Source organism: Leucopleurus acutus (genome assembly GCF_964270905.1).
Source record: "Leucopleurus acutus genome assembly, chromosome: 7".
NCBI classification, from domain to species: Eukaryota; Metazoa; Chordata; class Mammalia; order Artiodactyla; family Delphinidae; genus Leucopleurus; species Leucopleurus acutus.
Window position 1 is genome coordinate 43,427,205 of NC_139150.1, and position 23,098 is coordinate 43,450,302.

The 23,098-nt window shown below is 40.2% G+C and overlaps 1 protein-coding gene across 1 annotated transcript in view; it reads left to right on the forward strand.

Annotated features, from left to right (window-relative positions):
* PRUNE2 (prune homolog 2 with BCH domain) overlaps positions 1–23,098 on the forward strand; it is a gene marked incomplete at both ends in the record, with an annotated part of 267,702 nt that overhangs the window by 232,906 nt on the left and 11,698 nt on the right. Inside the window, 5 exon segments of the mRNA XM_082843243.1 lie at positions 1,010–1,183; positions 13,268–13,370; positions 14,020–14,151; positions 15,543–15,629; positions 19,857–19,955. Coding sequence (XP_082699369.1) covers positions 1,010–1,183; positions 13,268–13,370; positions 14,020–14,151; positions 15,543–15,629; positions 19,857–19,955 — 595 coding nt within the window.

The window sequence follows — 23,098 nt, forward strand, 5'->3', positions numbered from 1 at the left end:
AGACAAGGTAAGGGTCTGATTGTATTTGCTTCCTAACTCTGTGACCTGAGGTAGTTACTTCAGAGTTTTTGCATTGGTATTGCAAGTGGAGTATAAATCAAAGGTAATTTCTCATGAAATGGAAACTTAATGATAACATCTGAAAGAATTATTGTGAAATCTATAAACAATCCTTTCTTCCAAGTCACTTAAACATACATAGAATAACCACTGTTAAATTCTACTAGTACTTGAAGTAAAAATGGAAACAATTGTTGCTTATTCTTTTAAGAAAACTAAATATGGTTGCTTTTTTCTTGATGCACAAGAATGGGTAGTAAATTTCTCCCCCAAGGATGCTCAGTGGGCTTTTTCATTGCCTTGGGCACCCGCAAGTAAGAGTCTTGTGAATTTTTGGCCTTGGAGCACTTCTGGTCTATGAGGTTGTTTCTCACTTACTGTAAAACCTTTGTGTAGCATATTTTGAAAAATGTATAGGAAGTAATATCGAATTAATGTCCAGATGCACTCCCAGTAGAGAAGGGGATTCAACCCCACTGTAAGAGTCTTCGAGTGGGGGTCTAGGCTGGCGGTATCGTCAAGATACTGAGCTGAGGGCCCCCAAAACACTCTGAGCACTCAGGATACACCAAGAAATGTGGCGCAAGGAAGATAGGGCCTGATGACTAGCCTTTCACCCCATCAGAAAGACGTGCAGTCTACAACTTATATGATCAAGGATGAGTTAGCACCAGCCTATGCCCCCTTGGACCACTACAGACACAAGACAGCTCTAGCTCTTTTCCTATCCCCACCCTCCGCCTGGCCTTCACAATGGATTGGTTGTTCAGTCAGTCAATCAATAAGACTTCACTGAGTGTCCTTTATGTGATCAGGATGGTGTCAAGCTCTATCAGAGTTGTGCAGAACAGGGAGCTCGGGTTGACTCTGCCAGGAGGTCGCTAGTTGCTGAACTGCCTCACCTGTGGAGGTCTTTCTTCTTTATCCCTGCTCTATGCTTCATTTCCAGAGGATCACACAGCCAACAAAGATTCTGGCCAAGAGTCAGAGTCTATTCCGGAATATACGGCAGAGGAGGAGCGAGAGGACAACCGGCTGTGGAGGACCGTGGTGATTGGAGAACAGGAGCAGCGGATTGACATGAAGGTCATCGAGCCCTACAGGAGAGTCATTTCTCATGGAGGTAGGTGAGCTCTGCAAACCTGGGAAGCAAGCAGCGGGGCGGCCATACAGTTTTTATAAGAAAACAAAACTAGGGTTCTCTGCAGCATGACATCCCAAGACCCTATTAGGCAGTCAACGTTCAGGGCACTGTAGAGCTGAGCGTATTATTTCATACTCAATTCAATGAACACTGGAAAGCTTACTATGCAAAAGTAACTTTCCAATGTGAAAAATGCCTTTCGCACTGCATACCTGATAGCTATCATCTTCTGTGCAAATTTCTTGAAAGCCATAGTTGTCCAATTTAATAGTGTGTTTGGAATTCATATGTTGTAGGGTTTAACTGGATTGTTTTCAAGTCTGTTTTCTACGTGGCCTGCAGTAAGAGGTGCTTTTAATTCCAGACCAATCTTTGGAATCCTCTTCAGAAGCTTAAGGAAATCTTTTTAGTCTTAGCCTCGTCCTTTTTTTCTCCCTAGTTGAAGTTTGCTTTTCTATAAACTCCATTACATCGATGCCTATGACATAGGCATCGATGTAATGGACACATCTATGACAACAGCCCACTCCAGCCAAGATCTGCACCTGTTTCATAAGGGACAAGGGAGAGAAAAGGCTCTTTTGTATTTTCACTGCTTTCTTGGAGCTCCAGGAGCCTTGATTACTTTGGGACTCACAAAAAAATCACATGAGCTCAAGCGACACATTGAACGTTGTCAACTTCAGAATCCATAAATGGCTTTTTGGCTTTTTCTCCTGCATGCACAACTTCCCTGCAGTCCTGACGCCCCACCCTAGCCACTCAGCTCTTCCGGGAAAAGTGCAAGCTGACAAGGCAATTGTTCTGTCTTCCTTATCGAGGACAGGGAAATAAGTGCCTTGGCGCTGCATTAAACCCGGAGCTTTGGTTTTCTAACAAGCAGAAGGATGTTTTGCCTTTTCCCTCCAACTTCCCTTCACCACAGATTTTCCCCATGCATTGCTACCTCCATGGAAGTATCAGGACCCCCCAGGGCCTCCACCCATGGTAGTGAAGGAAAATGCCCATAGGTGTCCCCGGCCCTGACCTTCCTTTCTCACCACTTGCCCTGAAATGGTAATATGGCCCAGTGATAGCTCCTCTAAGGGAGACTTTTCCTACAGCCCTTTGGAATGAGAGCAGGCCTAATCTTGCTGAAAATGACAGACAGCTGGCCACAGAGTCAATCCGGTTGTTGTTCTAATGAAAACCACAATCTGAACGTCGTCCAGATCTCCCCAGAAGGTCACATCTCCTTTGCACCAGCCATCAGGTATTTTTGGTTTGTTTGCCTTTTAGAAAACAAAACAAAACAAAACAAAACAAAACACGACTGTAAAATAGCCTATGCTCATTCCAAAAAGTACAAGATATATAGAAAAGTCTGTCAAAGTCTGTCACGCAGTGACAGTCCCTGTACATCTTTACCATTCAGGTCATAAATTAGAAGTCCCTTTGTTGTGAAGCAGGCAGGCTCACGGCTTCACAAGAGATAACGTAGCCTGTTATTATAAGGCTAAGTTATCTCTTGTTACCCCAGCAGACTCACCTGCTTATGCTTTCATCCACAGTGAAGTTAGGTGGGTTGGATGGGTGGGTTGAGCCCATCGTTCTGTTGCCTGAATCAGGAGAGAGTGATTTTCATCAGCACACCCGGGTCAGAAAAAGCCACTGCTTCCGCTTGTCACATTCTTTGTGAAAACACCCGATATCTCAGGGATAACCTGGTTTGCTGTGCCGTCCATCCCCACCACCTCCTCCCCTTGGCATCTGCTCCTCCCCTTTCTGTGTTGTGAGCTCCTTTTTTGTCTGGGTAACTGTCTGGTTTGTTGGAGAGAGAAGGCCACCTCTCCTCTCCCTGGCTCCGCCTTGGCCTTCTGCAGGTGCTGGCTTGCATGAATGTGCTTCCGGCTGCACCCACCGGAATGTTAGGGAGATGCCACCTCTTCCTACGCCCTGACCAGCTTTTGTGCTCTGGAGGTAAAGACAGTTCACGTGTTACTTCTGAATTTGCCAAAGCTTTGTCTGCTGTCTTAGAAGCTCATACCACTTTCTCAGACCTCAATGATCTGAGAAAGTCACGCTCCCTAGTTACCAGTCCATTGAGTGTGTCATCCTGGCTTCTGATGAGCATTTTAAGAAAGCAGCACTCCAGAGTGAACAGAGGTGTTGTTCTGGTGTCTTGCGTTTTGCTATGAGGAAGTTAGCCCACTCAGGCCAGTAGGGAAGTGCCAGCTGTTCGGTGCTCTGGGCAGCACGACTGCAAGATGGGGGTGATGAAAAGCGCTGCTTAAGTTTGCTGCAAGAGTGTCCACACCAGCTGGGAACATCTGTGTGTGAGAGCAGGATTTGAACAAATATTTCAGCCTTCAGCTTTACTGACCTCCACGTGAGCTATGGCCAGAGGCCCTGTACACAACGTGGAAGAATAGGGTTCAATAGGCCACTGACTAGTCTGTGATCTTGGTACATCACGTAACCCCCCTGGGCCTCAGTTACTTCATCAGTCAAGAAAGGATGATCTCAAAGCCATGTCACCTCCTGTGAGCCCATGAGTAATATCCCTGCCATCTGCTTAAGTAGAAAAGCAAAGAAAAAGAAGTCTGGGTGGTTTGGATTAGCCAACAGTGAGGGGTCACTTTGAGGCCAGAACTGGCATTTTTGAGCGTGAAGCAGAGAACACAATTAGATAACCGAGGGCAGTCACGCCAAAGCATTGTAATGAGGCGTTTCCTGTCTTGTGTTTTTACTTCTCTTATTTCATTATAGGAGACTCAGGTAACCTTCCCTGCAGTGTTGCTGGACAAATGATCCTGGAAAGGATGAGAAGAGTTGCAGGCTGGTGTGTGTGTGTGTGTGTCTCGGTTGCGACTGTGGTATCTTTCCTTCTCTCTCCATTCCATTTGCTGGCCAGCAAACTTGTGTTACGTCCCTTTCATGCCTCTCTGTTCTCCCTCAGGTAAGGTTTGCATCGTTGCTTCCGAGGGTCTCAGGCGACACCACGGTGGGATAGCTCATGCACCTCAGCACACACACCCTGAATTCACCTCACCGTTACTGAGAAGAGAGTCTGATAAAATATACGTGTTAAAAAGCGAAACTTCACGTGAAGTCTGCGTTTGCCGACAGGCAACTTCACTTGAGTCAGCTGCATATTTAGCGTAGAAATGGGGTTAGCTGACCCCCTTGGAGACACTGGCGAGGAACAAAATGCAAACGGTCCTGTTCATTCACGTTATTACACTTTGCCAGCAACTGCTATCTGGAATAGCTCCAAAGCCTGACAACAACGGTACCTGCTCTTGATTTAGAAGAAAACTTTCACGAGGAAATCTTTTTCTCGTTCCTTCCTTACACGCTACATCTCCTCCTCTCCTCCTCTTTCTTTTGCCTCTTCTTCCCTTCCTACAAATCCTCTGCCCCAAAATGCAAAATCCATCATCATTTGTCAATTTCAGTGATTTTTATAGAAAGAGACAAACCCAGCTTAGTCATTGATCAGGAAGTGGTAAGTTGACCGTTGAGTATTCCTTTGGTTAAATAAACCAAAGCCAACGTGATACTACAACACGCCAAGGACAGACAGCAGTAACACAACTGCCATTGTGAATTGCCATTTAGGATGACTTCTGAAGTACTGTTTATAAACCTCAGTCTTTCCTTTAAAAAATGACAACAACGTATTCTTAGAAATTCTCCAGAAATAGAAAAAGAAATCAAAGTAACTGAGCGTCATAATCTTGCAATTATCCTGACACCCTGGAGTCAGACAGCTACATTTAGAAAGATGCTTTTGAAAGGATGCTTTTATAAATTTTTTTATTTTTTTAATCTAATTTTTATTAGATATTAGTGTATCGCTGATTTGCAATGTTGTGTTAGTTTCAGGGGTGATGTGTTAGTTTCAGCATGATTCAATTATACATATACATATATCCGTTCTTTTTCAGATTCTTTTCCCATATAGGTTGTTACTTAATATTGAGTAGAGTTCCCTGTGCTATACAGTAGGTCCTTGTTGATGACCTATTTTATATATGGTAGTGTGTATGTGTTAACCCCAAACTCCTAATTTTATCGCCCCCCTCCCCATTTCCCCTCTGGAAACCATAAGTTTGTTTTCAAAGCTTGTGATTCTGTTTCTGTTATGTAAATAACTTCATTTGTATCATTTTTTTTATATTCCACATATAAGTGATATAATACTTGTCCTTCTCTGTCTCTGTCTTTCTCGTCACTTAGTATGATAATCTCTAGGGCTACCCATGTTGCTGCAAATGGCATTACTTCACTCCTTTTTATGGCTGAGTAACATTCCATTGTATATATGTACCACATATTCTTTATCCGTTCCTCTGTCGATGGACATTTAGATTGTTTTCATGTCTTCGCTACTGTAAATACTGCTGCAATGAATATTGGGATGAATGCATCTTTTCAAATTATGTTTTTCTCTGGATATATGCCCAGGAATGGGATTGCTGGGTCATATGGTAGTTCAATTCTTAGTTTTTTAAGGAACCTGCATACTGTTCTCCATAGTGGCTGTATCAAATTACATTTCCACCAACAGTGTAGAAGGGTTCCCTTTTCTCTGCACGCTCTCCAGCATTTATTGTAGACTTTTTGATGATAGCCATTTTGACCAGTGTCAGGTGATACCTCATTGTAGTTTTGATTTGCATTTCTCTAATAATTAGCTTTGTTGAACATCTTTTCATGTGCTTTTTGGCCATCTGTATATCTTCTTTGGAGAAATGTCTATTTAGAGCTTCTGCCCATTTTTTGATTGGATTGTTTGTTTATTTGATAATGAGCTGCATGAGCTGTTTGTATATTTTGGGGATTAATCCCTTGTCAGTCACTTCATATGCAAATATATTCTCCCATTCTGTGGGTTGTGTTTTCATTTTGTTTATGGTTTCCTTTGCTGTGCAAAATCTTGTTAAGTTTGATTAGGTCCCATTTGATTTTTTTGTTTTTATTTTCATTACTCTAGGAGGTGGATCCAAAAAGATATTGCTACGGTTTATGTCAAAGAGTGTTCTGCCTATGTTTTCCTCTAAGAGTGTTATAGCATCTGGTCTTACATTTAGATCTTTAATCCATTTTGTGTATGGTGTTAGAGAATGTTCTAGTTTCATTCTTTCATATGTAGCTGTCTGGTTTTCCCAGCACCACTACTGAAAAGACTGTCTTTTCTCCATTGTATATTCTTGCCTCCTTTGTTGTAGATTAATTGATCATAGGTGTGTGGGTTTATTTCTGGGCTTTCTGTCCTGTTCCATTGATTTATATTTCTGTTTTCATGTCAGTACCATACTGTTTTGATTCTGTAGCTCTGTAGTATAGTCTGAAGCCAGGGAGACTGATTGCTCCAGCTGCATTTTTCTTTCTGAGGATTGCTTTAGCTATTTGAGGTCTTTTGTGTTTCTATACAAATTAAAAAAATTTTTTCTCTACTTTTGTGAAAAATGCCCATGGTAATTTCATAGGGATAGCACTGAATCTGTAGATTGCCTTGGGTAGTATAGTCATTTTGACAATATTGATTCTTCCAATCCAAGAACATGGTATATCTTTCCACCTGTTTGTGTCATCTTCACTGTCTTTCATCAGCATCTTACAGTTTTCAGAGTACAGGTCTTTTGCCTCCTTAGGCAGGTTTATTCCTAGGTATTTTATTCTTTTTGATGCGATGGTAAGTGGAATTGTTTCTTGAATTTCTCTTTCTGATCTTTCATTGTTAGTGTATAGAAATGTAACAGATTTCTGTGTATTAATTTTGTATCCTGCAACCTTACCAGATTCATTGATGAGCTCTAGTAGTCTTCTGGCAGCATATTTAGGATTTCCTATGTATAGTATCATGTCATCTGCAAACAGTGACCGTTTTACTTCTTCTTTTCCAATTTAGATTCCTCTTATTTCATTTTCTTCTCTGATTGCCATGGCTAGGACTTACAAAACTATGTTGAGTAAGAGAGGCAAGAGTGGACATCCTTGTCTTTTTCCTGATCTTAGAGGAAGTGCTTTCAGCTTTTCACCATTGAGTATGATGTTGACTGGGTTTTTCATATATGGCCTTTATTATGTTGAGGTGGCTTCCCTCTATGCTCACTATCTGGAGAGTTTTTATCATAAATTGGTGTTGAATTTTGTCAAAAGCTGTTTCTGCATCAATTGAGAGGATCATATGGTTTTTATTATTCAGTTTGTTAATGTGGTTTATCACACTGATTTACTTGTGTATATTGAAAACTCCTTGCATCCCTGGGATAAATCCCACTCAGTCATGGTGTATGATCCTTTTAATGTGCTGTTGGATTCTGTTTGCTAGTATTTTGTTGAGGATTTTTGCATCTATGTTCATCAGTGATATTGGCTGGTAATTTTCTTTTTTTCTGGTATCTTTGTCTGGTATGATGGTGGCCTCATAGAATGAGTTTGGGACTGTTCCTTCCTCTTTGACTTTTTTGGAAGAGTTTCAAAAGAATAGGTGTTAACTCTTCTGTAAATGTTTTATAGAATTCGCCTGTGAAGCCTTCTGGCCCTGCACTTTTGTTTGTTGGGCATTTTTAAATCATAGTTTCAATTTCAGTGCTTGTGACTGGTCTGTTCATATTTTCTACTTCTTCCTGATTCAGTCTTGGGAGATAGTACCTTTCTAAGAATTTGTCCATTTCTTCCAGGTTGTCCAGTTTCTTGGCATACAGTTGCTTGTAGTAGTCTCTTATGTTCCTTTGTGTTTCTGTGGTGTCAGTTGTAACTTCTTTTTCATTTCTAATTTTATTAATTTGAGTACTCCCTTTTTTTCTTCATGAGTCTGGCTAAAGGCTTATCAATTTTGTTTGTCTTCTCAAAGAACCAGCTTTTAGTTTCATTCATCTTTGCTATTGTTTTCTTCTTCTCTATTTCATTTATTTCTGCACTGATCTTTACGATTTCTTTCCTTCTGCTAACTTTGTGTTTTTTTTGGTTCTTCTTTCTCTAGTTGCTTTAGGTGTAAGGTTAGGTTGTTTGAGACTCTTCTTGTTTCCTGAGGTAAGACTATACTGCTATAAACTTCCCGCTTAGAACTGCTTTTGCTGCGTCCCATAGGTTTTGATCATTGTGTTTTCGTTTTCATTTGTCACTAGGTTTTTGATTTCCTCTGATTTCTTCAGTCATCCATTGGTCATTTAATAACATACGTTTAGCCTCCACATGTTTGTTTTGTTTTTTTTTTTTTACAGTTTTTTCCTTGTAGTTTATTTCTAATATCATAGCATTGTGGTCAGAGAAGATGCTTGATATGATTTCCGTTCTCTCAAATTTACTGAGGCTTGTTTTGTGGCTCAGCATGTGATGTATCCTGGAAAATGTTCCATGTGCACGTAAGAAGAATGTGTATCCTGCTGCTTTCGGATGGAATATTCTATAAATATCAATTAAGTCCATCTGATCTAATGTGTCATTTAAGGCCTGTGTTTCCTTATTGATTTTCTATCTGGATGATCTGTCCATTGATGTAAGAGGGGTGTTAAAGTCCCCCATTATTATTATTAATTTTAACATCTTTATTGGAGTATAATTGCTTTACAATGGTGTGTTAGTTTCTGCTGTATAAAAAAGTGAATCAGCTATACATATATCCCCATATCTCTTCCCTCTTGCATCTCCCTCCCTCCCACCAAGTCTCCCATTATTGTGCTACAGTCAATTTCTCCTTTTAGCAGAAATGGCTGTTAGCATTTGCCTTATATGTTGAGGCACTCCTACATTGGATTTGTATATGTATTTACAATTTTTATATCTTGGATTGATCCCTTGATCATTATGTAGTGTCCTTCTTTCTCTCTTTTAACAGTCTTTATTTTAAAGTCTATTTTGTCTGATATCAGTATTGCTGCTCCAGCTTTCTTTTGATTTCCATTTGCATGGAATACCTTTTCCCATCCCCTCACTTTCAGTCTGTATGTGTCCTTAGATCTGAAGTGGGTCTGTTGTAGACAGAATATATACGGGTCTTGTTTTTGTATCCATTCAGCCAGTCTATGTCTTTTTTTTTTTTTGCGGTACACGGGCCTCTCACTGTTGTGGCCTCTCCCGTTGCGGAGCACAAGCTCCGGACGCGCAGGCCCAGAGGCCATGGCTCACGGGCCTGGCTGCTCCGTGGCATGTGGGCCCTTCCCGGACCGGGGCACGAACCCGTGTCCCCTGCATCAGCAGGAGGACTCTCAACCACCGTGCCACCAGGGAAGCCCCAGTCTATGTCTTTTGGTTGGGACATTTAATCCATTTACATTTAAGGTAATTATTGATATGTGAGTTCTTATTGCCATCTTGTTAAATTGTTTTGGATTTGCTTTTGTAGGTCTTTTTTATTCCCTCCCTCTTTTGTTCTCTTGTGATTTGATGACTATCTTTAGAGTTGTGTTTGGATGCTTTTTCTTTTTTGTGTGTTAACCTATTGTTGATTTTTGGTTTGCAGTTACCATAAGTTTCGATATAGCAGTCTATATATATACATATACAAGATTGTTTAAAGTTGCTAGTCTCTTAATTTCAAATGCATTTCCAATATCCTGCATGTGTACTCTCCTCTTCTCACGATTGCTGGTTTTTCATCTTGTGGGTGATTTCCTACCTTTACTGTATGTTTGCTTTTTACTGGTGAGCTTTCCCATTTGTAATTTTCTTCTTTCTAGTTGTGGCCTTTTCTTTTTTGCTGAGAGAAGTTCCTTTAGCATTTGTTGTAAAGCTGGTTTGGTGGTGCTGAATTCTCTTAGCTTTTGGTTGTCTGTAAAGCTTTTGATTTCTCTGTCAAATCTCAGTGAGAGCCTTGCTGGGTAGAGTATTCTTGGTTGTAGGTTTTTCCCTTTCATCACTTTAAGTATATCGTGCCACTCCCTTCTAGACTGCAGAGTTTCTGCTGAAAGTTCAGCTGATAACCTTATGGGGATTCCCTTGTATGTTATTTGTTGCTTTTCCCTTGTTACTTTTTTTTTTTTTTTTTTTTTTTGCGGTAGCGGGCCTCTCACTGTTGTGGCCTCTCCCGTTGCGGAGCACAGGCTCCGGACGCGCAGGCTCAGCGGCCATGGCTCACGGGCCCAGCCGCTCTGCGGCATGTGGGATCTTCCCAGACCGGGGCACGAACCCACGTCCCCTGCATCGGCAGGCGGACTCTCAACCACTGCGCCACCAGGGAAGCCCCCCTTGTTGCTTTTAATATTTTTTCTTTGTCTTTAATTTTTGTCAATTTGATTATTATGTGTCTTGGTGTGTTCCTTCTTAGATTTATCCTGTATGGGGCTCTGCACTTCCTGGACTTGAGTGTTTCCTTTTTCATGTTAGGGAAGTTTTTGGCTATTATCTCTTCAGATATTTTCTCAGGCCCTTTCTCTCGCTATTCTCCTTCTGGGATCCCTATAATGCGAATGTTGGTACGTTTAATGTTGTTGCAGAGGTCTCTTAGACTGTCCTCATTTCCGTGGCAGTGATTTTCCACCATTCTGTCTTCCAGCTCACTTATTTGTTCTTCTGCCTCATTTATTCTGCTACCGATTCCTTCTGGCACATTTTTCACTTCATTTGTTGTCCTGTCCATCTCTGTTTGTTCTTTAAAACTTCTAGCTCTTTATTAAACATTTCTTGTATCCTCTCAGTCTGTGCCTCCATTCTTTTTCTGAGACCTTGGATCATCTTTACTATCACTACTCAATTCTTTTTTGGGTAGATTGCCTATTTCCACTTCACTTAGTTGTTCTTCTGGGGTTTTATCTTGTTCCTTCATCTGGGACATATTTCTTTGCCATCTCATTGTGTCTTAACTTTTTGTGTTTGTGGTCTCTGTTCCTCCAGCTGCAGGACTGTAATTCTTCTTGGTTCTGGTGTCTACCCCATGGTGGGTGAGGCTGGTCCAGGGGTTCGTGCATGCTTTCTGATGGGAGGGGCTGGTGCCTGTCCACTGGTGGGTGGAGCTGGGTCTTGTCCCTCTAATGGGCAGGGCCAGGTTAAGTGGTATATATATATATAGGCAGCTGTTGGCTCAGGATGACTTTAGGCAGCCTGTCTGCTCATGGGTGGGGCTCTGTTCCCACCCTGTTGGTTGTTTGGACTGAGGTATCCCAGCACTGGAGCCTGCAGATTGTTGGGTGGGGCCAGGTCCCAAACTGGCAACCTTCAGGAGAGCTCACGCCAATGGGTATTCCCTGGGGTGTCCACCACCAGTGTCCTTGCCCCCACAGTGAGCCACAGAGCCAATTTCCCCCTCCCCAGTATACCCTCCAAGATGCGCAGGTAGGTCTAGCCCAGGCTCCTGTGGAGTCACTGCTCTGCCCTGGGCCCCAGTGCACATTAAACCTTGTGTGTGCCCTCCAAGAGTGGAGTCTCTGTTTCCCCCAGTCCTGTGGAGCTGCTGTGCTAAAGCCCCACTGGCCTTAAAAGTGCCAAATGCCTGAGGGATCCTCCACCCGATGCCAGGCCCCCAGGCTGGGGAGCCTGATGTGGGCCTCAGAACTCTCACTCCTGTGGGAGAACCTCTGTGATATAATTATTTTCCAGTGAGGGATTTGATTATATCACGAAAGATCCCCTCCTACCATCTCACTGTGGCTTCCTCTTTGTCTTTGGGTGTATATCTTTTTGTGTTAGGGTTGAGTCTTTTTTGTCAGTGGTTGTTCAGCAGTTAGTTGTGATTTTGGTGTTTTCGTGTGAGGAGGTGAGCTCAAGTCCTTCTACTCTGCCATCTTGTCTCTGCCTTTCCTGGTGTCTCTCAGAAGAATACTTTTGTACTTGTTTTTAAGAGGGATTCATTACGCCTATTTTTTTCTTTTAATGAACTCTTTTTCATTGTGCTGAGCCTGAACTGCGTATTTTTGTGGTGTTAGGGTGGCTTAGTGACACTAATCCTATCCTTTGCGGATTTCTATTCAGTTATGGCTCTTCCTAAATGAAACTGTTTGTGGAACAAACACTTCTTATATTAAAATATATCTCCTGCCATTTTCCTTCATACCACATTCTAAAAAAAAAGTTAGTAAGTACCTGCATTTCGGAAAAGATGGGACTAAAGCAAAAAATCCAGAGGGAAGCTATTCCAATCCTGTTTTGCAAATATGTGTTGCATCAGGTATATACTTATGTAGGTAGCATCTTCTAAGATATGTAGCATAAACATTGTCTACAGCAACCTCAAATTAGTAATATACACAAACCCATAATTCGATGTATTTGTAGTTGGTATCACTTTCTTCCCCCACCTCTTTTGTGGTAGAGTCATACTTTCTATCCTTGTAGAGAACATCTTATTAAACTGCTTTTCAAGAGTTAAGCCCGTCCAAATCTATATCCAGCCAGTATTTTACTGCCTTGTAATCACCAGAAGGGTATTCAGAGTTCTGAAAAAATGAAACACACTGAATTCTGATCAGGCTTGAGGGTGTGTCCTGTCCTCCTACTCAAAGCTTTGAGGAAATCTCTTTAATGTTTCTGAAGTCCAGAACTATGTTATATGACACAAATCACAAATGTTTAAAAAGGGATATTAAAAAATAAAAATACAGTACAGTGAGATTCCAGAGACAAACCTGTGGAGACCTGACCAACCCTTGCCACGAATTTCAAAGATGGGCTTTCAAGGAACACAGGCTTGCTACAACTAGGATGAACTAAAGAGGATCAAAGAGAACCTCTTTCTTCGCCATTAAAAGAAACAGTGTTATATAAATTAGCTTTTTTATTACATAAATTAGATGCCCTGAAGTCAAAAAGTGTTGCCCCACCATCTTTTGATAAGTTGAATACTTCTAACACACTTATGACTGTGTACAACACGTATAATCATCCTTAATACATGGACACCCTATATATGCAAATATAGTCACACTATTTAAGAATCTATATAACTTACATCTTAACCACTGAAAGATAATTATATGTGTATATACTTATAGAAGTATGGTCTACATAATACTCATTTAAAGATGTACCTAATACATGCACATACACACTCTTGCCAAGGCTTCCAGATTTATCCCTTAGGTTAAATATCTTGTTAAGAGCTTTCAGTTGGTTACAAATGTCTTTTTGTTTGTCCTCTAGGATACTACGGGGATGGCCTAAATGCCATCATTGTGTTTGCTGCCTGTTTTCTGCCAGACAGCAGTCGGGCGGATTACCACTATGTCATGGAAAATCTTTTCCTGTGAGTGATATTTACAACAAAATGTTTTCAGTTAATGTCTGCGGGCATGCGATGGCAGATAGAGCATCTTTAATAAAAGGAGATAGATGATGTAGACTATTCTAAGCCTTTGATTAAAAGTTGATGAAATCTGTGTCACGGAAAATTGCTCAAGAGACCAAAAGCTTTAGAGGGGCTGTTTTGTCTGTAGAATGAATCGAAAACAAAATGAACACAGTCTGGTCTGCATTTTAAAATTCTGTAACATTTCCTTTGGGTGAAGTATTATTTTTGTTCTCTGATAACATGTTCTTAGCCAACTGATGATAACCTGACCTCATTTATATCTGCCTTTATTTAATCTGACTTGCCCTTAGTATATAATAACATTGCTGACATTTTTGAAAGTCAGGTTTCTAACCTACACATTTTTCAAGTGTACCTGCATTTAAAAAAAAAATGAAAAAAAGATAACTGTGCAAATAAATGAGTAATACTCTCAGAGAATTGATCCTAGGTAACTGCATTCTTCTCAAGCTGAAGAGGGAATACGTGCAACCGTTCTTAAATATCATGCACCCTGTAATTTAAATGTTATGTAATTATGGTGAAATGAGATGAACTCTTTCATGTGGGAACTGAAAACACTTATCTTTCTTCCTGTGATCAGATATGTAATAAGTACATTAGAGCTGATGGTAGCTGAAGACTATATGATTGTGTACTTGAATGGTGCAACCCCAAGACGGAAGATGCCAGGGCTAGGCTGGATGAAGAAATGCTACCAGATGATTGACAGACGGTATGTGGGCTCCATAATCTAATCACTATTTTGACTTCCTCAGTGACTCCCATCTCCAGTGACCTTTTAATTTACCAAAGATGCGATCACAATTTAGGAACATTGAATTAATGCTGATTTGAGATAATAAATTATAAAAATATTAGTAAGTGTCACTTGGTGCCCCAAATTTGAAATATTTTGTTAAATGTTGTTAAACATTTTGTTAAATGTTGTAATCTCAAACTTGGCAACAAGCATTTTAAATATGCATATGCTGTTGCCATATGGAGGTGCAGTTTGAGCTGATAAACCAAAGTCCATGATTCTTTACTAGTATCATGTAACCTTGCGGCCATTCTTGTGCACTAGGACCGTTGTGACTTAGGCAATCCTACTGCTCTTATTTCAACATTCACTGTTAATTCTGGCCCATATGGTGCCTTTGTGTGCCCCTTCCTCAAGATACGTCACTTCTATCCATACTGGTTTTATTAGAACCAAACACGTTATTGCCGTCTACAGGAAAATTGTCATAATAAGCATACAAATTTATGATGTCTTCCATATGTGTGGCTTCCCCTCAGATGTGGCTCCCTGTAAAGCAACATGTGAGTGTCCTGTTATAGTAACTAAAATCCATTAATCATCTAAACATACATAAAGTAGCATTGCTAATGCTGAAAAATATGCCTGAATGTACAAAACGTTACAATGATTATCTGAAGGCCAAACAACCACATGATATACTGTTACCATTTTCACTCTACAGAAGAAGAAACCCAGGCTCGGTAGAACAAATTGGCTAAGTTGCTAGTAAGAGTGTATTCATTTCAAAATAGTAAAAATAATGCTGACAAAAATGAAAAACATCGTTAAACAAAAACATGCCATATGGTTATAGATTTATGCACTCCAAGAATACAAAAATTCTATTTTACATTTATTCTTATGGGAAACTGAGGTTTGAATTACGCATGTTTCAAATTATATCTCAAAAGGCATTCGTTTTATTGATCATGGCATTCTATACCTTCCTACCAGATAACAGTAACTTACATAGAATCCCCTAATATCATATATATATATATATATATATATATATATATTCTTATTTGGGGATATACTTTCTGTTTTAACTCCCACTCAAAATAGGTTATGAGTGGGCTTCCCTGGTGGCACAGTGGTTGAGAGTCCGCCTGCCGATGCAGGGGACACGGGTTCGTGCCCCGGTCCGGGAAGATCCCACATGCCGCGGAGCGGCTGGGCCTGTGAGCCATGGCCACGGAGCCTGTGCTCCGCAACGGGAGAGGCCACGACAGTGAGAGGCCTGCGTACCGCAAAAAACAAACAAACAAACAAACAAACAAACAAAATAGGTTATGAGTAATTTTTTTTTCTTTTCACAATAGGTTGCGGAAGAACTTAAAATCATTCATCATTGTTCATCCATCTTGGTTCATCAGAACAATCCTTGCAATTACACGACCTTTTATAAGGTATGGTCATTATTGTAGTAAAAGTAAACGTACTAGTTTTTAAAAATATGTATTCATTGTCTTCTGAACAAAAATTCATAAACCAAGAGAGTAGGAAAATATGTTTGCCTCTGCCTTTCCTGAAAATATACTTTGGACTACCCAGCAAGAGACTCTAATTAAGAGTGAGCACATTTTCGCAGTGAATATTTTCCCCCCATAATTATAAAACATGACTTTTATACTGCTTGCTGTAAACACAGAAGATAAAATAGTGAGGTTTCTATGCCATATTACAAAAGGGAACAGATGGTACTTTTAAAGTAATATATAGTATATGGTAGAGAATCAAAGAGGTAGAGTAACATAACAATGAAAATAAAGACACACCAGGGACAGAAACAGACGCCAGGTCTTGTCTTAATTGTTCTATTTCTTCTGAACAAATCCCACGTAGGTTACCAAAGGTAGGCAGAGCGTCTGAGCAGCCATTTTGAGAGCTTTGTTTTGATTATCCATAAGGCTTCTTGGTTTAAATTCACTTCAAATCAGTAAATATTTGTTTATCATCTATTCTGTGTTGGGTGCTGTATAACCTTACATTTCAGTGATGAAAAGTAAGATATGCCTTTTATATAGTAAGAATGAGACAGTTAAATGAAAGGGACAGTACAGGTTTTCTAGAGAGCTTTACAAAATATAATAAAATAGGGAGGGGCAAGATAGGGGTACGGAATTAAGAGGTACAAACTAGGTATAAAATAAATAAGCTACAAGCATATATTATACAGCACAGGGAATATAGCCAACATTTTATCATAACTTCAGTGGAATATAGTCTATAAAAATAGGGCATCACTATGTTGTATGCCTGAAACTAATACAATATTGTGAATCAACTATACTTCAGCTAACTAGAACAGCGTCTTCCCTAACGTCAGGATACCAATCAGATAAATTGAAATTTTTCCATCTCCAAGTTATTAATGAATCCCTAAGAAAAATTCTGATCCCTTTACTTCTGGAGAAAACAATTAAAGGTTAAAATCCTTTATATTTTTTTAATGTAGACTTTACTGTGCCTTCCAGAGTCCACCTTTTTTGTTCCCTGTTCACTTATTTATTTAGCATTCCCATCCCCTACTTCCAAAAACTGAGCAGTAGCAGGATTCAACCTAGTCTTCCTCTGGCAAAGATTTCTTTACCATACCATGTTATATTACTTTAAAAAATAATAGCTTTTAAGACGTACAAAAAGCCACTTATTTTAAGATTAGCAGAAAATGCTTTGACAGGGGAGGAGGAAGAGCTTATATAAACTTTAATGCATAAAAAAGCAAACATTAGAATTGATATTGATTCACTGATGTTTATTTAATAATTCAGCTCTAATTATAAAACAAATATATTTCTTCCTGATAAATACTTGTTATGGTAAGAGTATTGAAAACAGATTGTAAGTCAACATTTATTGAAGGGCGTTTCAAGATAATAATTACAACAAAAATAATAAACTTATAGCAAGTAGTGTTGCAGTAGATCACGTATAATAATGGCCTACCTCTACTGAGTGCTTACATGCATTATTTTATTTAACCCTAACGACAGTCCTCTGAAGGAGGTACTGCTTACTATTTCTGTTATATAGGAAAAAACCCTGAGGTTCAATGAGGTCAAATAAATTGTCTAAAGCAGGAGCCAGCAAAACCATTCTGTAAAGGATCAGATATTAAATATTTTCAATGTTATGGGCCATACAGTCTTAATCACAACCACTCAGCTCTTCCATGGTAGGGTGAAAGCAGCCGTAGACAATATGTAAATAAATAAGTATGGCTGTGTTCCAATAAAACTTGATTCATGCATACTGACATTGAATTTTCTGAAATCTTTTACATGTCACAATATTCTTCTTTTGATCATTTTTCAACCATTTAAAAAATGTAAAAACCAGTCGTAGCTCAAGGATGTAAAAAAAAATCATCAGCTGGCTTTGGCCATGGTTTGCCAACCCCAGGTCTAAGGTAACACAGCCAAGAAATGATAGATTCAGGCTTTGAACCCAATGTCTGCGTAATTGTAAAGAACACACGTTTCAAGCACTTAAACACCGTGTTCTACAATTTCATCATGTAAGACCCTCTTTAAATATCCCTCTGTAAATCAGTCTACATCAGTGTCATCAATTTTTTGAACTGAAAAAAAGAGGTCACTAAAATGTATTATAGGTCTTTTCACTGCTAAAGGGTAACGCCTACGATAGAGGTACATGGCAAGTTCTTTTTTTTTTAATTCATGTATTTTTTAAATTGAAGTATAACTGATTTACAGTGTTGTGTTAGTTTCTGGTGTACAGTGAAGCGATTCAGTTTTATATATATACATATATATGTATATATATAAAACTGAATATGAAAAAGAATATATATCGTATTTCCATTATGGTTTATTGCGGGATATTGAATATAGTTCCCTGTGTTACACAGTAGGACCTTGTTGTCTATCTATTTTATATATATAGTAGGTTGTATCTGCTAATCCCATACTCCTAATTTTTCTCTCTCCCCTCAAATGCCTTTTTTTAAAATGAATCGTTTGTGTCAAGCATTGGGTTAGGTGCTGGAGGCTGAGAAATTAAATAGCTCAGTTGCTGTCCTCAGGGAGTTCACAGCCTGGCAGCTGACACAGGAGGACTAGAAAACAGTTATGATACAGGGTACAAAGGAAGCACGATGAGGCCTGATAACTCACGGTGAGTGTGAGTTTTAAGGTAACAGGTGGAGTGTGAAGGCTGAGAGTCTGCATCAAGGGAGGCTTTCCAGAAGAATGTGCCCTCAAGTTGAGTTCTGAAGACTAACAGCATTGGCTAGCTAAAGCCAGGTAGAGGAAACAGCAGGTACCAACACACCAAGAAGGAGGTACCATACACCAGGCATATTTAGAGAACTGTACATTCCAGTGTGGAGGTGTCCCCCCTTGCATAACTAACTTCTTCTGCCTTTTTATTCCAGCCCCTCCATCTTTCATCAAAACCTGAATTTAGCTTGAAAACTCTGGAGGAAGGAAGTGGCCTAAGGTAGCATATTGTTGGTAGTGTGTGTTCACCCAAGGCTGATCAGGACGACTAGAAGTGACTTTTGGGAGATGAAGGTTGTTCACAAGTCACAGCCAGTGGCCCAGGGTCAAAACTGCGAGTAAAATGTGAAAGACAGGTGTATGGAGAACTGACCTTGAAAAGACTTCCTATTAGAATACGCAGTAGTTGAACAGAAGACAGTACAGTTGGCAGGTGGCACGGCATCCTCCCAGTAGACTGGGGAGGCCCTTTCATTGGAGAACATTCAGGAAAGTTTGATGCTTGATCAAATTCCCTTTCAACTGGAATGATCTATTTTTAGAATTAGCTTGCTATTACACCAACAATACAAAAATGCCTTCCTTCTTCTTATAAAACATCCAATCATTATAAAGACCAAGTTCTTCCTTCAGCAACTACCGACTCTTGTACCCAGCCCCCTTCTCCAGAGGCAAATTCAGGGGTCTCCTTGCAAGTTGTTTTCTATGCATTTACACACATCTAAAATGACAGCATTGAGATGAAAGCCGTCTGTCATTCAAATCCGATGATTGGAACATTGTTTTATGAACATTGTTTCATCTGGAATGACCTTTCGAGATTTAAAACTTTAAAAAGTATATATATATTTAAAATAAAAGTACAACTAAAAAAATAAGAGGAAAACAGGTTGATATATATTTTAAAAATATAGCAACCGTGGTAGATTCTGAAAGAACTAATGACAAGATTTTTGTTTGCTAAAAACAAACAAGCAAACAAAGGGAAACAAACCATAAACCAGTGACAGTTCAGAGTGGCAGGAACCACCGGGAGGCCATGCAATGTGTGGACCCTGCAGTCAGGCTGGCCGGGTTTAAATCTAGGCTTTGCCACTTACTGAAGGTGAAATCTGGGCAAACACTTAACGCCATATGTTTTAAGTTTCCTTATCTTTAAAAAGAGAACGATAATAGTATCTACCTCATTAGGCTATCAATCATAGGAAATAAATAAAAGAATATATATAAACCAGTTAAAACAGTGTCTGGCACATAGTAACTACTGAAATAATATAGCCATTCTTCTTAGTAAGAGTGCTGGGACAAGGTGATAAGAATTTTCAAGAAGGGGCAGCAGCCTGAGAAGGGATGGAGGAGCAACTGGTATCTTTTTCCTTTTCTTTTTTCTAGTTCGAAGTTCAGCAGTAAAATTAAATACGTCAGTAGCTTATCAGAACTCAGTGGGCTGATCCCAATGGATTGCATCCATATTCCAGAGTGCATCACCAAGTAAGTCCTGATGGTTCTGAAGATTCGGGGAGAAATACTGCATGTCTGGAGAAGGAGATTAGGAAATAACTGATTTACAAAATATGGGGAAAGGGCATTACCTTCTATTTAAAACGAATATTAAATATTCTCCAATAAATATTTTCCTTTCTTATAGCCTAGCAATAACTGTTCTGTTCTTTCAGATCTTCTTTCATATAATCTTCTATTGGTGTTACTGAAATTTCCTCATTTTTATCTTGAATTTTCTACCATTTTGGAGAAAGCCTGAATTTAACATTAATCAGCATATTTGTTACTTGTGTCTAGCATGCTATACAGACCCAGTGTGTTTTGTGCATAGCCTGGATTTCTTCACTGCCTTACATAAAGTAATTTATCGGCTTGACCCTAGGAAAAGAGAAAAAAATTACCCTTTCTCTGTTTTCTTCTCAGTCCTTTTTCTTCATGGTTCCCTTCAGGTGAAAGATAAAGCAGAGTGGTGGGTGGTGCAGTTAGGAATGACCTCCTTACTCAGTACAGGGTAAAGCCTGTGGGAAGAAAGTATGGATACTGAAGGTTGTAGGATTAGGCTGCAAAAATAATACAAATAAAAAGTTAACCGAACAACTGCTTGGAGCCGGGACTTAAAAACATGATGCTGGAGAATGAACCCTCCTCACTGGTTCATTGTTGCAAAAGAGCTGTTGTTTACTGTCGATCATGTTTTTCTTTCACGGTGTCTGATTCACTAGCTTTCTGTGTGATTAAAACTGGGAGGAATCTAACCATCAGCTCACGAGAAAACAGTCAAAGGATACCCCATCTTCCTCCATAAGATGGAGAGCAAAAGTGACCTCCCAATTTGGGCTTCCAAAAAAGAGTCCCCTCACTTAAAAAAAAAGGGCACAGAAACTGGAAGGAAAAGACTCTAATGTGTCTCTGCTGTGCTAGGCATAGAAGTGCTCTATTTATATCTTTTATTTAATCCCCACAGTAAACCCCCGTTTACGGAGAAGGAAGACAACTTAGGAAGGGGACGTTACTTATGCAAAGTATAAGTAGGAACAAGGAAGAGATGGAAGTAGAATTCAAATCCAGGTCAGCCTGGCACCGCAATGCCCATGCCCTTTTCTAGCAGATTTCTTTACTTCCCTTAAAAAACCATCTAAAGTCAAAACTCAGAAGCAGCTGCGTTTGGTTTTCCGGCATCCCAATATCAGGTAAGAACAGAGGATACCGACTGGATTGAGGACTGCCAGTTAGCTCAGCTGAATCAAGCAGAGTATTCATAAGCTCCTAATGGTGGCTTTAATCCTCACTAGCTTCGTAGAGTCCCGAAACCAGCACACCTTCTAGCTCTAGCCTGCTGCCTCAAAAAAGGGACCCCATCTGCAAAACCCACTCCTAGTCTTTAAATGTAAAAGTACTGGAGCGCCCACCTCCTATAATGCCGTCTCCCTTTGCAAAAGATGACAAGGACCTTCCCTCGTCAAGTGGAAATGAGCACTGGACATTTTCTAGGTAAATATGGCAGTGCTTCCCCGGTGTGGCAAGTGGAAAAAGAGAAGAGAGTGGGCTTTGGAGGGTTAGCATTAGGTTTGAACCTTCCCACCTGCCTCTCTGAGACTTCAGGAAACCTATTTAAAACCCTGAGTCAGGGCTTCCCTGGTGGCTCAGTGGTTAAGAATCCGCCTGCCAATGCAGGGGACACGGGTTCGAGCCCTGGTCCAGGAAGATCCCCCACGCGCGGAGCAACTAAGCCCACGCGCTACAACTACTGAGCCTGCGCTCTAGAGCCCACGAGACACAACTACTGAAGCCTGTGCACCTAGAGCCCGTGCTCCGCAACAAGAGAAGCCACCGCAATGAGAAGCTCACACACCGCAACGAAGAGTAGCCCCCGCTCACTGCAACTAGAGAGAGCCTGTGCGCAGCAACAAAGACCCCACGCAGCCAAAAATAATTTAAAAAAACAAACAAACAAACTCTGAGTCTCAGCTTCAGCATCTTTAAAATGAGAAAGTAAGGAGCAATGGAAAGGTCCTGAGGACTGAATGAGAACAATGTACATGAAGCATTGAGGAAGCCTGGCACAAAGCTGGCAATCCAGAATGTTATTTATTGTAATTGTGTTGCTTTTAGAGACTTGCTATTTATACAGGGAAGTTTAGTTGTTGAGAAGTTAAACATGCCAGAGGAGCTTTTCATTCATCTACACATGTCAGTTTTCAAGGGCTCCATTTGGGAAAAGTTTCTTTGGCAGGAAGGGCTTCATTTGGAAAGAGTTTCTTCTGGAGGAAGAAATTTACAAGCATGCCCGCCCTCCCCATGTGTCCATGATTGATCTCTCCTGTCTTTTGTAATCCATCTCCTCTGGATGTCCTTTCTCTCATTTCTGTGACTGACCCTCATTGCCTCATTTTCATAGTATGCCATTTTCAAATTGATAGCAAGCCATAGCTCCTTCCCATTACACAATAGCATTGAGAGGGTCTGATCTCATCCAATCCCAAGACCAATATTCAGCTGGGATGGAGCCTGTCATCAAAGGGCTTAAATGCAAGAAAAACGAGCCCAATCTGGAATCAGATTTATAATCACTGATTACAGGCGATTCTCATTACTTGTGGCAGTGATGTTCTTACAAGATTCGAATAAAGTACTGAACCGTTGTTTCTAGGGGGAATACACGGCTGAGTTTCTGTGAGTACTCAGTCACCACATTTTCACTGACCGATTAATATATAAACTTGTCTTATTGCCTTTCTGTTTAAAGATATTTTATTTGACCTGTACTGTTGATTCACTAACATTGAACTCAGGGCCAACAGCACTGTAACTTGTGCCTGAATAAAGCTTATCTAACACACATACATCCTTCCCTAAGGCACATCATAGCCTCCCTGTGCTTAGGAATACCAGATGGTACTTAAGCACAATGTTTGGGGAATGTTTTTAATAAAGAAAGAGATCGCCAGCAAAAAGCACAAAAATGAGAAAAACACGACACTTCAGAGACTGTAAAAAGCCTACTTGTTTGCAGCAAAAGAGCTGAGACGAGAAGGCGGAGCCTCGCCTAGTTCCACATCAGCTGGGAACCCACAGGTCAGGTGACTCAAATTTCTGGTCACTCTGTGAACATCCACAAGTGACCATGAAAG